Here is a 16,020-nt window from a genome sequence, read left to right as displayed (position 1 = left end):
TTAGATGACTATCTATCTATCTATCTATCCATCTATCTATCTATCTATCTATCTATCTATCTATCTATCTATCTATCTATCTATCTATCTATCTATCTATCTATCTATCTATCTATCTATCTATCTATCTATCTATCTATCTATCTATCTATCCATCCATCTATCTATCTATCTATCTATCTATCTATCTATCTATCTATCTATCTATCTATCTATCTATCTATCTATCTATCCATGCAGCAACATATGGACATCAATCAATCAATCAGTCAATCAATCAACCATCTATAGCCTACATGCTTTTTAATTACACAATGATTTTTGCTATTTGTAGGCTGCCCAATCACCTATTGTATAGAATATATATTGTGGTGATATTTATTTTATTTTTATTTTATTCATGAGCATACTCGGTATTGGAGTAATCCAAAAGTAATCCAAAGTAATCAAGTTATGTTACTTTAATATTATTGTACTTGGATTACATTACTAACTACATTTTTTAGCAGGTAACTTGTAACTTTAACGGAATACATTTTAAAAGTAACCCTCCCAACCCTGATGACCGTGACCCAGCAGATTTCTGAACTCCATACAAGCCAGCCAACCATGCCACCAAATGGAGCAATTAATGCAGGTGCTGTTGGAGACCTAGAAGGCACAGCACGAAAACCCTCTAGTAGCAAATAAAGACGACCATCTCAAGGAGCAGGAGCTACTCCATTTAGCAAGAACTAAAATCAAGGCAAGTGATGTGATACCGAAATGGGGATGTGGACGCCTATGACTTTAAAGGTACAGCAACACAACAAGAGTGGCTGAAACCACAGTGGGCTGGTGGACTCTTGGCGCTATTTCTCTCAGGTGAGCCATTCAAAGCATATCAGGATTTAGAGACTGACATAACCCAAGATTATTAGCAGCTAAAAGGAGAGATATTGAGTCGAAATGGCCTTACTAAATTTAGTATGGCGCAGCGTTTCATAATTGGTTGTATAAAAATGAGACCACTCCGTTGCTCACAGATGCATGAACTTATCAGAATAGTGAGAAAATGGCAAGAACCAGACAAGAAGAGCCCTGTAGAAATAATAGACTCAAGTGATGGACTGGTATTTATTAAGCCAAAAACATAATCAGTCAACAGAAATTAACGACGGCCATAGAAGCTGTTGAAAAGTTACAAGCTGCCTCAGACATGTTTAAAGACTACCCCAAAAAAGGGTTTCAATGTCTCCCCGTAGCACACATACACACTTCGCTGCCCTCCTGGGGGAAAGTGGAAACCCCCGGCCCACAAGCCATGTAAAGGTAAATCACTAACCTGGTTTACATGGAGCCATGTATTCCGATTAGAATGAATCCAAATGGCCAAACGGAATGAAAATGCTCTATATAAACACCTAAATAGGAATGAAAAGGCTAAATTCACAGGGGTGGTATAGTCCTTTCGTCAATTCCAACGAGCGTCATGTATACACTTCAATCGGAATGGCGAGGCTGCGTGCGGCAACGCACATCCTTTTTTTTTGTTCGGTAGCTTTTGATCTCATAAGATCTACTGGCTCACTAGAAGGGGCTTGCTTTGAAGGATGCGTTTCAGGTCTCAGAAGGAACCATGCGATAAGAGGCATGATGAATGATAAGGGACAAATGGAAAACCTCAAGTGCGTGATGGGCCAACGGAGGTGCATTAGTCGAAATAGAAGCAGGTCAGAGTAGAGAAGGTGACAGATGTGCAAGCAAGCCACTGCATTTGGTATTTTCTGTTAATGATTTCACCTTCCTTCATGAACTCAATGTGTGCAAATGTCCTAAAAGTTTAATCAGGGCAATAAACATGACCCCTTGAGCTCCTTATTTAATGAAGAAGAAAGAAAAAAAACTTTCCTACAGTTTATCTCTCTTAATTGTCTTACTTCCTGGCTGGGGGTGATTTCCTGCTGCTAACAACCAGTAGAAGGTTTATTATTTTTTTCCTGCAGCAGTGTGCTCTCATAAATGCCGTGACACTGTTCTTTTTACCCAAATAAACATCAATCTCACTTTCAACAGGGAGCAATGCAAATATTTGCACAATTTGACATTGCTTATACAAAGGCTCCACACCAACTTATAGAACGTCACGTCGTGTTTTATTGTCAAATAAGCACAAGCAATAGCATGTAAATCTCACCCTTGTTGGTCTGCCAGAAGACGGAGCAAAAGATGATGGCAAATTAGAAATTTCGGATTGAAAGTGAAAACAGGAACATGACCTTATCAATATAATATTTTCAAATAACAACAGGTTGACATATTTAAAGTCTCTTGGTATTTGGAGATTCTACCCTTTTGAGATACAATAATGTATTGTGTGGAACTCAATTTTGTCATTTTAATAAGGTACCTCCATCTAGGGTGAGTACACTTATCTGTGACAACAACCCATTGAAGATGATGACATGGGGCCTTGCATTTTTACTTAATGTCTTCCTTGGTTTGGGGGTGGCCTGAGTGTGACAAATAGTTATCACATTTACCTGCACCTTCATTCTAAATGACTTCATTTGTAAGGAACACAAATGAAACCCCAGCAATCTCCCTTTCATTTGCAGATCTCAGTACTGTTTGGATGCATGTTTGTTAATTCCACATTTGTTTCTGATCTCTCAGGGACAGATTAGTCACAAGGCTGATACCTTGTGGCATCTTTGGGCAAGCAGTGCACAACAGTCAATGAAGGATAACGATAATTAGAATTTGTTTTATTTCAGGGCACTCAAGGACACCATACAAACAAAGTAAAAAAATAAAATTAAAATTAAAATTATATATATATATATATATATATAAGCAGTAACTTGCTATCAAAATAACAGGACATAAAACATCAATTAAATTACCAAATGATATGGACAACAGTGGGCTATGATAAATTTCTTTTTCTTTCTTTCTTTTTTCCGCTGGAGAGCTCAGTATTGTTCATTCGGTAATTTTACCGATTTGACATGCTATGATAAATTTCTGATGTCAGAGTAAGTCTGGCATTGAAGGGGGTTAATGGGGTATATGCCACAGAGGAGGCGGGACTTCCGACTTCCTGGTTTTCACACATCAGCTAAGCTTCCTGTTTTGTAACCGGGCTCCAGAGTGGAAATATTTAAAAACGCAATATGCAGGATACTCCTCCAGTAATGACATAGTGGTCGCAGCTCGATGATGACGCGTTGTTGTAGTTTGATGACGTATGCTTCAATTCTCGCGTGACTGCGCAAACAAAAATGGCAGATAGCCGTGTTGTGGTCGTTTTGCGCAGCCTCCTTAGCTTGCCTATGCTTTTACAGAAAAATGGTTTGTGTTATGTTGTTGTACTTGAATCACTTTCCATTGTCACTTCTCCTGTGTTCGTCTCACTAATCTGTATATATTACTGGACAACCGATAGACAGGGCGGCCATCTTACTCCTCCCATCTCGTGAGCAGACTACTGTGATGTATGGGAATTACTATTGTCCGAGAAGTAAACACTCTGGCTCACTCGAGCTTTGATGGAAGTTAAGGCAGTTGACTGTGTGTGCGTTAAGTTGCCTGTTGGATTAATAAAACAGGGTGTTCTGGAGAACCGAGGATTTCACTTCATTTGATGTCGATAAACATCACATGGTGTCAGAAGTGACGCGACCAGAAAAATGCGGTTACGATGTTGAAGTTTAGTCCGCCTGAAGAGTTTAAATTCACGAGCCCTGGAGAAGGGCCGGAGTGGAAACAGCGATTTTCGCACTTTCACATTTATGCCATGGGCAGTGAAGCTGAAAAAATATTCAGTTGCTTCGAGTTTGAGATTGAAGAACATAAAAAGGACTATGACATTGTGTTAAAGAAGTTCAATGATTACTTCATTCCAAGACGGAACTTAATTAGGGTTATCTTGGATTTGTGAAAAAAAGGGACACCTGACCAAGCTCAGGCACTTAACAGTCATGCCTGAAATTATTCATACGCTCGGCAAATTTTCAATACGTGGACATTTTAGCATGACAAATCCCAAAACACACAGCAAAAGTGGTTAAATAATAGGAAAATATTAAGGTTTTGTAGTGGCCCAGACAGTCCAGAATTGAATTCCGTTCAAAGATCAGGGTGATGACAAGAAGAGCTAATTGCTAAAGATGAATGAGCAAAAATATCAGTCGGGCCAGCAAATATAGGATGCTTTTTATTTGCTGTAATAGCCAATAAAGACTTTTCTATTGATTTTTGAGGAGAAAGGTATGAATAGTTTTGGACGTGCCCCTTTTTGTTCAAATGTATATAAAAGCTGAGATTTTTTTTCTACAGAGAGAGAGTGAGAGAGAGAGAGAGAGAGAGAGAGAGAGAGAGAGAGAGAGAGAGTGCAATGCAATGTATGTCCCTCATCACAAAACAAACTGAACTTAGTGTAATGTTCATTATACAGCTAGTCACACACACTGTAAACTACAAACAAGGCATGCACTCTAAAAAACAACAAGATACAACGTGGCAACGTGTATTGCACTATTCTAGAAAAACCTCACCGTACGTACGATTCTATAAAAAGCCACCATGTGATACAAGTGTCGATATACTTACCTTTTTATTAACGTCTTTTGTTCAGATTGATGTAGAAATGTCTGAAAATCCGACTGTTCTTCTCTGCACTCTTTTGTCGTGACTCACCGACTTCCTAGGCTTCCATAAGAGGAGGACTGAAATTACCGTAATGACGATACTTTTTCTGTAAAGCACAAGTGCTTAGCTTTCAGACACCATTGGAATTTTTCAGATAGCACAGAGTTACGGTAATTCAAAGTGCACGTTTGGTAACAAAGTGTTCCACAGTAGCGCAGGGGACATTTTTAGACTACAGGATTAAGGAAATCAAATTAGCTTTTGGCATTCTTCCTTAAAAAAAAAAAAAAAACGGGGCAAATTGTGTCCTGGGAGAGATTTTTATTTTAAAAGAGAACAATTATGTGAAAAACTGGACGGGTGGCAACTCTAAACTTAATACATGAACGGGCCTGCTTTTATCACTGAAGCCAGCTAGCCGGTAAGGAGGGAGAAGCATACATCAGAGCTTTATATGATTTGGCGGAGAACTGTGAGTTTGGTGATAAGAGAGATGAACACATCCGAGATAAACTCGTCGTGGAATCCGAGACATGAAATTATCCCAGAAGTTTCAGCTCACAGCTGACTTGACACTATCACAAGTCATCCAGCAAGTATGGCAAGCAGAAGAGACTGCTGATATTGAGGCAAATGTGAGTATCACCCCCAGTCAGGGAGAAACCCCAGATGGCACATCCGTTCCAACCACTCACGAGAAAAGTCATCATCACTCGTTCAGGGAGCGTAAGTAAACCAGCTTCCAGACTGAATTTATAAGGACCATGTGTTGTTTTTGAAAAAAAATGTTATGTGAAAAAAACAACAACAAAATGTCGTGAACTTGTTAAATGTTCAGTTGGTGAATATAAGAAATACTCTACTAGCTAGTGAAAAACAGTACAGTTAATTGTATTTGTCCTGATTTGGATATAAGCTCGACCTATTGAACAGGATTGTTTTTTTGTTGCATACAAGTAAGTCGAGTGATTTTTGTTATGCAGTACATGCTAGAAGTATATTGTATCTCGCGAGCTATGATGGGAGTTAAGGCTGTTGGATGTGTGTGCGTTAAGTTGCCTGTTGGATTAATAAAACAGCATGTTCTGGAGAACTGAGGATTTCACTTCATTTGATGTCGGTAAACATCACAGAGTACCGTATAAATGATACGTATACGTACAGATTGGACATATACAGCTCGTAGGCTAGTAGAGGGCTGGGGGTCGGGGTGGGCACTATTTTTTTTACAAGTTAAAAAAAAAGTTTAAAAGTTTGAAAAAAAAAAAAGAAGAAGAAGTGGACGGTATGTGCTGCTTTGAAGACCCCCTTTTTGTCATGTTTGGGTTCTGTTTTTCCTTATGTGTCTCCCTTGGTCTTGTTAAGTGTAATCCTGCCCTTCCTTGTGTCAGCCAATCAGTGCTCTCAGCCACCTGTATCTTGCCCCAGGTGTGTCTTGTTGTGTCGTTAGTGTGTGTATTTAGTCTCCTGTCTCCCCTCTGTCTGCGTCGATTCATTGTCGTTTTCCTCCTGTCATGCTGCCAGTTTTTTTGCCTTGTTGTCCGCCCCATGTTTTGCTTCACTTGCCATTTGTAGTTCGCTTTTCTTTTGTATAATTAAATTATTTATTTATTTATTTTTACATTACCTGGCTCTGCCTCCTTGCCCTGCTTCCCTGGGTCCTCCACCAAAACTTACTTACAGCCTTTGACACTTTTTCTTTTAGCGCTCAGTTCATTAGACCCCAATATTAGATTTGGCAGAGGGATCTTTTGTTGAATTACAGTTATAATTCTTTAATAAAAAAATATACAAGTTTCCTCCTGTAAACATATATTACGCATGTAATTTATACATTTATTTAAGACAAGTTGTAAAGTCGTCTTGTTTATGTTTAACAAATTTAAAACATCATAAATCATGCTGTTTCTACAAAGTACTGTATCAAATGTTCTCCAATTTCGATACTGTAAATGTATAGTATCGTATGCCGAGAAATGTTTCTTGGGAGGAGTAATATGGCAGCCTCGCGGCTTCAAAAGTCTTGTTCTATCGGCTATCTAGTAATATATTCAGATCAGTGGTTCCTCTTCTTCGCTGATTCTTCTTCTACGCTTTCCGTTAACTCCCTGTGGCTGCGCTACAGTGCCACGCCAGACTTCGCATATACATTACAGCCATTAAACGTCCTCAGCGTCTTCTTTTGGACACTCGCATGTCATGTCAAGTCAAGTCTTGAAATGTTTCTGTCTGCACAAATTTTTTTTGAGGAAGCCGTCTTTGCTTCCGTGTGAACGGGGCCCTAGAGGCAGCTGACGAAGAAGCCTGTTTTGGACAATTCACTTGCTTTCTTTGATAGCATAGTTTTGGCTCCTCCTCCTCCTCATAATGATAAATAATAATAATAATGTGTTTTACGAATTGATTTCTGAAATGATTCAAAGGGTTCGATGCATGCTGTTGTCATATTTATAAATTAAATACGATGACCACACGTTTGCCTGCGCCTCGATTAAATTCACCAAAATCGCTTTAAACTACCTGCGCTAATACTTAGACGTGGTTCCAGCAGGGGACCACACTGGCCACACTGTCTACGAAAATAGAGCCCAATGTATGCACATTCTGAGACAGCATGCCAGGTGTGCGGGCCGGGCCGCTAAAATTTCAGATAATTAAAATAGGTGCTCTTGGGTTACCACGGCAATGACATTGATGTTATTCTCCTTATTACAAGCCAACGCAGCATCCACATGGTTATGAAACGGTTCCTTCTGTCAATTCAACCAATTTGGGGGGATTCATTTGTTTTGCTGGTGATTCAACAAGGTCTGGTCAGATTCCTGTTAAGCATAACCACACAAGAGTCGACCGGACGTCATGCAGTTAGGAATGATGTTAAAAAGCCACTATATACACTAACAACAAAGAAAGAGATTACATGTTAAGCAGGCTCACATATGAAGTATGTGATTGTGTTCAGAATTGGAACTGTGGCGGTTGTCCTATAGTTGGCGGGGGGAACGATCAACTATTAGCATCAAATATATGAAATTGTCATGCATCAACTGTTGTGTGAAATGCCTGCAGTGTGTTGTGATGAACAATTCTGAATGTGGGTTCTTATTTAATACCTACATATATGTGTAGATAGCATGAAGCAGGTCAAAGCAGTGATGATCTCAACTCATCAATTGCTCCTGTGAGCTGGGTGAACACATTTGTCACCTTTTATAGTGTTACAATGAGTCGCCAACGTGAGCTGAGAGCAAACCATCACTGAGGAGAGCTTGGCGAATTGAACTGTTGACCTGATTCAGAGAGATTGCAACTACGCTTTGAGTATCTGAAAAGCTTTCATGGGTGCTAAAGGGGGAGTGTCAACAAGTCATGGAAACTTTCCAGGGACGTGATATCTCAAACTGGGCACCATTTAGAAAAGTTTGGACGTAACTCGTAACCATCAGCTGTTTGCACTAAACTGCATACTCCTGAAGTTCACATATTGTCTCCTTCTGTCATGTATCCCAAATGTGATTACCAGAACAAAAGAAACAACTCTCAGTCGCAGTTGTACACCAATGCAAGTCGTGAGAGTCTAGATTAGAACATTCATGGCGGCACATGGTATACTTTCCTAATTATGACAGAAAGTGGCAACATCTGCATGAATGGACCTTACGCCTCGCGCTGTATAGACAAACAGCGCTTTTCTTTTGAATTGGCACTGGATAATTCAAATTGAAAGTAAATGGTGAATTGTATACAATACATGGTATAGTATTTGTTAACACTTGACATGTACATGTGCAGCCATGAATAAAAACAAAACAGACATTTTAGCATGCAGTATGAGCAATTTGCTTTGCAATTGAAATTCATACTTTTGTGAAGTGAAGTGAAGTGTAGACACAGCAGGAGTCCACTCTGGGCTGAAGGTGGAAAGGCCTTTAAGTGCACAGAGCAGTTGTTGAAACACACCGCCTGCTAAATGGCAAAATGTAAATATCATCCATCCATTTCCTTTTCAGTTTATCCCAGCTGACTTCTGGTGAAAAGTGGACTACACCCCGGATTGGTCGCCAGCCAATCACATGGCACATACGGTATGGAGACAACCCACTCACACTCACACAGTCACACTTTCCCTGAGTGGGAAATGAACCCACACCACCTGCAACAAAATCAGGCGAGTGAAGTGCCACACCATCAGTGGCAAAATAAATATATAATAAATATATCGGAAATAACTTCGATGAGTCAACAGCACAGAGTGGAATTTCATTTCCCTTTTTCAGCATCCTGCAGCCTTTAAATCAAAAAGATTCGCTCTAGCAGAGTCATTCAATTAGCCGCCTTGCAACCTTCTGCCCACACTTTAGTGTATGTCTTCCATCTTTTGCAAAGTCATCTCCTAGGTGGGATCAAGTATTTTAAAATGAAAGTAAAAGGCGACCAGTTGGAATAATAAATCTTTTCTGATACCAGTCCCAGAACTGTAATGACACATTGTACTTCATTCATCTTGTAAGGAAAATTTGATCATTTATGTTAAAATGTTGTTTAAGGCAGAGGTGATTCTAGGGTTAGAGTTTTAGGGGTGCTATGAAGACGTTTAGGGATGCTTGGGTGCAACAAAGAGTGGGGATAGGAAGTTTGTCGTGGTTTGGGGGTATTTCCCGTTCCAAGAATTGTGTGGGAAGTCAGTGAGTAAACTAATAAATTATTTAATCTAATAAAAGTTAAGCAAAGGAGAAACAGAATGTAATAGTAAAATATAAACATATTTTATCCTTAATTTATGGGTACGGGTACTCTTTTTGATACAACAGCTCCTCAGCTAACTACCTATCAAGTAGCATGACTGAGCAGCAAAAATAAGCAGACTAGTAATGAAAATAATGTGTTGGTATTGAGTAGCAGAGTCCTTTCGCATATCCTGGTGAAAGTAAGGAACTTAGAAATTCACTTGACTAGATCATTCATGCTCCGCTTGTACGCAGCAGCAGAGGTGGGTCAAACCATTTTCGAATCAAATGGGTGGATACTGTATTTTTGTTGTTTAAATATTACTTTTAAAGCAACACCAAGGAATTTTCAGTTTACGTTTACTATGGCGGCGCCATATGGACAAATGCGGTATTGTTATGTCTAAGGGAAGACCATATTCCCTATGCGGACAAGCGCATTGTGTCGTTTTTTTTAGCTCACGCCAGCAGGTGAAATCCGTGCCAGTGTTGATCCTTGACTGTCATTTTATCTGTGTAGCTTCTCTTTTCCTTTTTTCTTTTTTGTCTCCTCAGACAAAAGTTTTCAGTTGTTTTGCAGCTTCTACCAGTACATGCTTCGACATTCAAATTGATTGGAATTTAACGAATGGGGAAAGTGGGAAGTGACGTATGCCGTAAAGCCCTCAGCACATTCGTAGTTTTTTTGTGTTGCTTAGTGCCAAATGATACAGACCCCCTCACGCCATGACAAAGGTACTATTCAACTAGTTTTAAGTCAATGTTTCATCAGAAGAGTTATGAAAATATTTTATTAAGGTTGAAAAGTTCCTTAGTGCTACTTTAAATTCTATGATTTATGTATAACGTGCAATTTTCCATATTGTTAACCCATTCACTGCCATTGAGGGCTATAGACGTCAAAAATTCATCTGAACGATTTCTATTAGTTTCACATTTTTTTCCACTTTTGTTAACAAAGGTATGAAAACCTAAGGGGGGGGGGGTGTATTGTACATTTAGAACAGATATAAAATTTGTGATTAATCTTGAGTTAACTAGTTAAGTCATGTGATTAATTACAATTCAAACTTTTAATCGCCTGATGCCCCTAATTAAGAAAAACGAAGATTATTAAAAAAATTAAGGTCGTCAGACGATAATTTTTTAAAATTGTAATTAATCGCATGACTTCAATAGTTAACTCATGATTAATCACACATTTTATATCTGTTCTAAATAAACAATAAAAAAAAATCTAGGTTTTCATACTCTTGTTAACAAAAATGGAAAAAATGTGAAACTAATAGAAATTGTTCAAATGAATTTTTTATGTCTATAGCCGTCAATGGCAGTGAATGAGTTAAAAAGAACACACGGTAAATATATATATGCTAACATTTTTGGGATGTTATTGTTCATGCTGAAGCACCCCCCAAAATGGGCTAAATACGCGACTGGTCTAAGCCCATCTATTGTGTCACGGAAGCAAAAGTTAATAATCTTTTGGTGAGGTTTTCCAATTACTTTTGTTGCCCGCTGCCTTTTCTCCCCCCAATAGTTCAATTTCCCCACACACAAGGCCTCTCTGACCTCAGAGTCCCTCGTGGTTGACAAAACATGCTTGGGGTGTTTGGGGAGCTTACAGAGCATCCTCTCTTTTCACTTTATAAAATATTATTGCAGCGATTTGATCACTTCCTGATTGCCACCACGGTCCGATGCCGATGGTCCTCAGACTGAAAGGAAGCCCAAGACATTTCAAATGGAGTTGTGGACGTAACAACTATGATCATTTCAATTGCATGAAACTAGACAGTCACAGGGAGTCAGTCTTGTGTGGTCAAAAATACCTCTCCTCGGATACTGGCTATTTGCTGAAGCCAATGGCCTTCATAAAAATCAACAGAGGATAAAAAATGGTTAGTCGCAATATTGCGTCAGTGGAGTCATGAGCGAGTTCACGTGAGGGTCGCGTGTGTACGGGGGAAAAAAGAATGTTGCTTTTCCAAGTCTATTTGTGAAATTAGTGTGCGTCATAAAACGTGTCATTACCCTTTAAGGTGTGTTCTTTATATCATGTACTTGGTATGTGATTGCCTGTTAACCCTATAAAGCCAATAATATAATTTTAAATTCAAAACATTTTGAGCCCTCTATTTCATGAGTATAATATTTTTTTTCTGCTGCGTTGGGCTTGAGGTGCGGGCCGTGTTGGGCCGGGGGGCACTCTGGGCTCCTAGGTTTGCTCTCCGGCTGGTGGCCCCCGCGGGGCCCAGGGTTTGTGCTCGTGCGCTGCTGCGGCCTGGGGGGGGCCCTCTAGTCGCTGAATTGTGGAGGCTGATGACTGTGGATCTCACTCTGCTTCATCTATCCTTCCTTCCTTTATTCAGTCTTTCCGTTGGTCTCTTGAAGTCTCCCTAATTTGTTGGAATTTAGATGTTTCTGGGGTTGCTCAAAGATTTTGGTTTGTAACCCTGTGGGTAGTAGGTGGCGTCCGGTCGGTACTGGATTTCACTTTTCTTTCTTTTCTTTGATCTTTCCTCTGGTCTCCTGACAACTTCACGACTCTAGCGGGATTCTGAAGTCTTAGGTTTCGGTGAACACTATGGGATTTTTAATAGGTTTCAGGTGAATTAATGAGTACACACACACACACACACACACACACACACAAAGAGAGAACAATGATGATGACATGTTGAATCGGTAAGATTACCGAATGAACAATACTGAGCTCTCTCTAAAAAAAAATTTAAGAAGGAAACTGTGACTTGACAAGGAGAGACAGACAAGACATGCTAATTACTCCGCCAATCCAAGATTGGAATTAAGCGCTTGGGTGATCAAGTAAACGTTTTACATACAGTGAGGAAAATAAGTATTTCACCCCCTGGTGATTTTGTGAGTTTGACCCTTTACAAAGAAAGGAACGGTCTATAATTTTCATGGTAGGTTCATCTTAACAGTGAGAGACAGAATATTAAAAAAAATCCCAGGAAATCACATTATATTAATTTTAAACATTTATTTGTCTTTTATTGAGGAAAATAAGTCTGGCTGGAACCGCATTAAAGCAGCAAGTACACAATATTGAACAACAAAACAACAGGCAGTTTAATAAGTGTGTGGAGGGAACAGAACCGGACAGCCGTAATAAATTACGTTACGTTACGGCATACGTCAGTGGCCTTCAAAGTTAAAAGTCGATTAATGTAGTATGCTGAATATTTACATCACTAATTATTTGTTTGTTTTCACAATGCAGTCATGAGTTTTGATTTGACTTTTGAGATATGCACAATAAATGTCCTCAAAATTACATTACAATTGATATATATATACAATCAATTTAGCTTGGCTGGATCATCCAAGCAATCGTCCCAATGAAAAATACAACCTTAATTTTGACAGCCAATGACAATGTGTATGCTGACACTGGAGTCTTACTACATACTTTGAATGTGACTCTGCTTACATTGCAGAATTTGATATGAGAAGAAAACAGGAACAGCAGATACAAATGACACTCGTAAACGAAAAAAAAAAATACTGGAGAAGGAAACTTGCAGCAAACGATAATGATGAAGATGACCGCGACGACCCATTTGGCAGCAATCCTGCGAGTTAATGTCCCATCTCCAGAACTCTCGCCTTATTCCAAGATTCCAGCTGGGTGACAAAGCACCCGCAGAACAAGTCACCTCATCATTACTTCTTCACTTATCACAAATCTTGTGCTACTGAGTCAATGCCAAATGTATGCCTTGGAAACAATATCCGGGAAATTGGATCTATCATTTGTACACAACTTCAACATATAACAAGGACACAGACTGGCCTCGAGAAAGATTGTTTTGTTTTTCTACTAAGAGAAATACTGCAGTATGGTATGTGAGCCAAGATGTAAAATATGCAGCATGTTATTGGTAGTAAGCCTTCAGTTAATTTCCTGAAACCCTCTAACCCATTAAGGGCTTTACTGAATAAAGGATTAAAAGTAATGTAGGCTGACATGAGCTCATGCAATTCTGACATTGATCCATTGTGAAACACTGCATTTTTCAAAATGGCAGTTTAATTAATGTCTCAATGACTAAATCATAAATCTTGCTTGCCAAATTTAAGCATGTCTATGGAAGTGAGCAGCTCGTTGATCATCGAAATTAGGACAAATTTGCCTCTGTTTTCTGTCTTTGTATCTGATCTGTCACAGTCGGCCAAAGACCAGATTCAAATCAATGAATGAGTGGCATTAAAGGTACCTTGTGCAGTTCAAAAAGGTAATTTTAAAACTTTTCTACATCACGCATGCACCGCCAATGCAGATGAGGACAAAATGCCCTGACTTTTTAAATGCGACTGCCTGTTAGCTTATATCTTCCCTTCACTTCCCAACACGCCACATTTTCTTAGGGATGGGGAGGGGTGGAGTGATGGAGGGAGACGTCATGCTCATCCCCGTGGACAACAAGATTGAGATGGAAACTGTTGTTGTTTTTTTAAACCCTAACCGGCTCGAGCACAGCCCAAACTTCAACTCAGACTCCAAGAAAACTGAAAAAATTAAGAGTTTATTTAAGTGCACGTACTCGCACGCACACCATGCATGACCTTGCCACAGAGGTTGCAGTTACGCTTTAGGCCAGTGGGTGGCAGTTGCAAGTAAAAAAGTGACAAACTCAACAAGGCTCTTTTAAAGTACAGGTCCTCTGGTAAAAGTACATGTACTGATTCAACTCATTTACTTCAGTAAAAGTAATAAAGCACAACCCTGAAATTTACTGGTTTATTAACTTGGATGCACACAGCTTTGCTATTCATTAAATTCTGACAACTGAGTTTTTGTGTGCGAGTAGAATTAAACAGGTTACAACATAACCAAAATGAGCTTACTAGCAGTTGGTGAAAAAAAATGCACCTGTATGAATTTTCTGATAAACAGAGAATTTTGCAATATCAGAAGCTGGAGCTTTTTACGCTGGCACACAACACCGAGCATTCACCACGAATCAATCTAATTTCCGACAACAAAAATGTTCCCACCATGGTTATTGATTTTCTGAAGCCGTTGTTGGTTAGTGTGGCTGTTGTTTTCTGCTTTATAAGACCCCAATGTCTCAATCACTCATGCTTTGAGCCACAGTTGACATATATTTAAGTCTGTCAAGTGTGTCATCCACAGAGGTTGAAAAATAAATAAATAACAGGCCTATTTGGCCAAGGACTAGAAAATAAGATATTTGTTTTCAAATAGGGAAAACAAGCAGAAAGTGTCAGAACATCCATTTTCTTAACCGCTTAGTCCTCACAAGGGTCGCGGGGGGCGCTGGAGCCTATCCCAGCTGGCTTCGGGCAGTAGGCGCAGGGCACACCCTGAACTGGTTGCCAGCCAATCGCAGGGCACACAGAGACGAACAACCATACTCACAATCACACCTATGGACAATTTGGAGTGCTCTAAAATAACCTGCCATGCATGTCTTTGGAATGTGGGAGAAAACCCACGCAAGCATGGGGAGAACATGCAAACTCCACCCAGGAAGGCCGAAGCCCGGACTCCATCTCACGTCTTCTGCACTAGGCGGACGTGCTAACCAGTCATCCACCATGCCAGAACAATAAATACCAAAAAAAAATAAAATAAAAAATCTACTCAAATACAGTTTTTGTGCCACTTGTGAAAACCAAACAAAATATGCTTTCTCATTGTTGAAGACACCTCCAACTTAGTGAAATAATAATAACTAAATAATCAAACTAACTGTCAAACTGTGCATGGTGGAGTTAAAACGCAATGACAGTAGAGCATATATAATGAGACGTCACGCTGCATGACCCACCTGCAGCACGGTCTTCAGGGTGACAGGGGCGACGGTGGCGGTGCAGATGTTCTCGCCCTGGCGCGACTCCTGGCCCATGATGACGAGCATCGGCGTGGCCAGCGCGAAGGAGGCGAGCCACATGCCGCTTATCAGCTTCTTGGTGCGACTGCGGGACATGATGCTCTTGGCTTTGAAGGGGTGGCAGATGGCCATGTAGCGCTCCACGCTCAGCGAGGCGATGTTGAAGGCGGTGGCGTATGAGCAGCTGTCCCGCAGGAAGTAGTAGCCGCGGCACACCGCGTCCCCGAACACCCACGGGTGGTGGAACCAGATGAAGTTGTACAGCTCGATGGGCATGGAGAGCACGAGGATGAGCAGATCGGACACGGCCAGACTGGCCAGGTGGTAGTGGACGGTGCTTTGCAAGTTCTGCAGACTCTTTTTGCTCAGGAGGGCGTACAAGGTGATGGAGTTGCCCAGCGAGCCCACGGCGAACAGAAGCAGGTAGATGATGGTCACGATCACTTTGGAATACACATCAGTGTTCACTTCCAAGTCCTCACTCTCGTCGGCGGTGCTGTTGTGGAAGAAAGAGTGATTCCCGAAAAGTATCTGCGCCAGTGCGCCGTGGTTGTGCGCGTCGCGCCCCAAGTGTGTCAAGTTGAAATCCATGTCGCCTGTCCGCGCATGCAAGCACACTCTAACCGAGTTGCAACTAGACGTTTACTGAGAGGGACACGGTCCGGTGTGGGTATAGAACGCAGCAGAGCAGCTTTTATATTTTACGACCAGGAGGCGTGCACCATGCAATTGTATGATGCTGCGATGACGCAAAAGTGAAGCCTTTTTTTTGTCCA

The 16,020-nt window shown here is 40.4% G+C and overlaps 1 protein-coding gene and 1 long non-coding RNA gene across 2 annotated transcripts in view; one reads left to right on the top strand and one right to left on the bottom strand.

Moving 5' to 3' along the window:
* Positions 1 to 15,891, bottom strand: part of ntsr1 (neurotensin receptor 1 (high affinity)) — a 32,904-nt gene extending 17,013 nt beyond the window's left edge. Inside the window, exon 1 of the mRNA XM_077574313.1 lies at positions 15,182 to 15,891. Coding sequence (XP_077430439.1) covers positions 15,182 to 15,835 — 654 coding nt within the window. The 5' untranslated portion in view covers positions 15,836 to 15,891. The remainder of the gene's footprint in view (positions 1 to 15,181) is intronic.
* LOC144057078 (uncharacterized) lies at positions 4,975 to 13,333 on the top strand. Its single transcript, XR_013295168.1, has 3 exons — positions 4,975 to 5,358; positions 8,643 to 8,717; positions 12,824 to 13,333. It is a non-coding gene; the product is annotated as an uncharacterized LOC144057078 (long non-coding RNA).
* Positions 15,892 to 16,020: the final 129 nt, after the last annotated feature.

Source organism: Vanacampus margaritifer, chromosome 1 (assembly GCF_051991255.1).
Source record: "Vanacampus margaritifer isolate UIUO_Vmar chromosome 1, RoL_Vmar_1.0, whole genome shotgun sequence".
Classification (NCBI taxonomy): domain Eukaryota; kingdom Metazoa; phylum Chordata; class Actinopteri; order Syngnathiformes; family Syngnathidae; genus Vanacampus; species Vanacampus margaritifer.
Note: the sequence above shows the minus strand (reverse complement) of the source record. Positions and strands in the feature narration are given on the sequence as shown.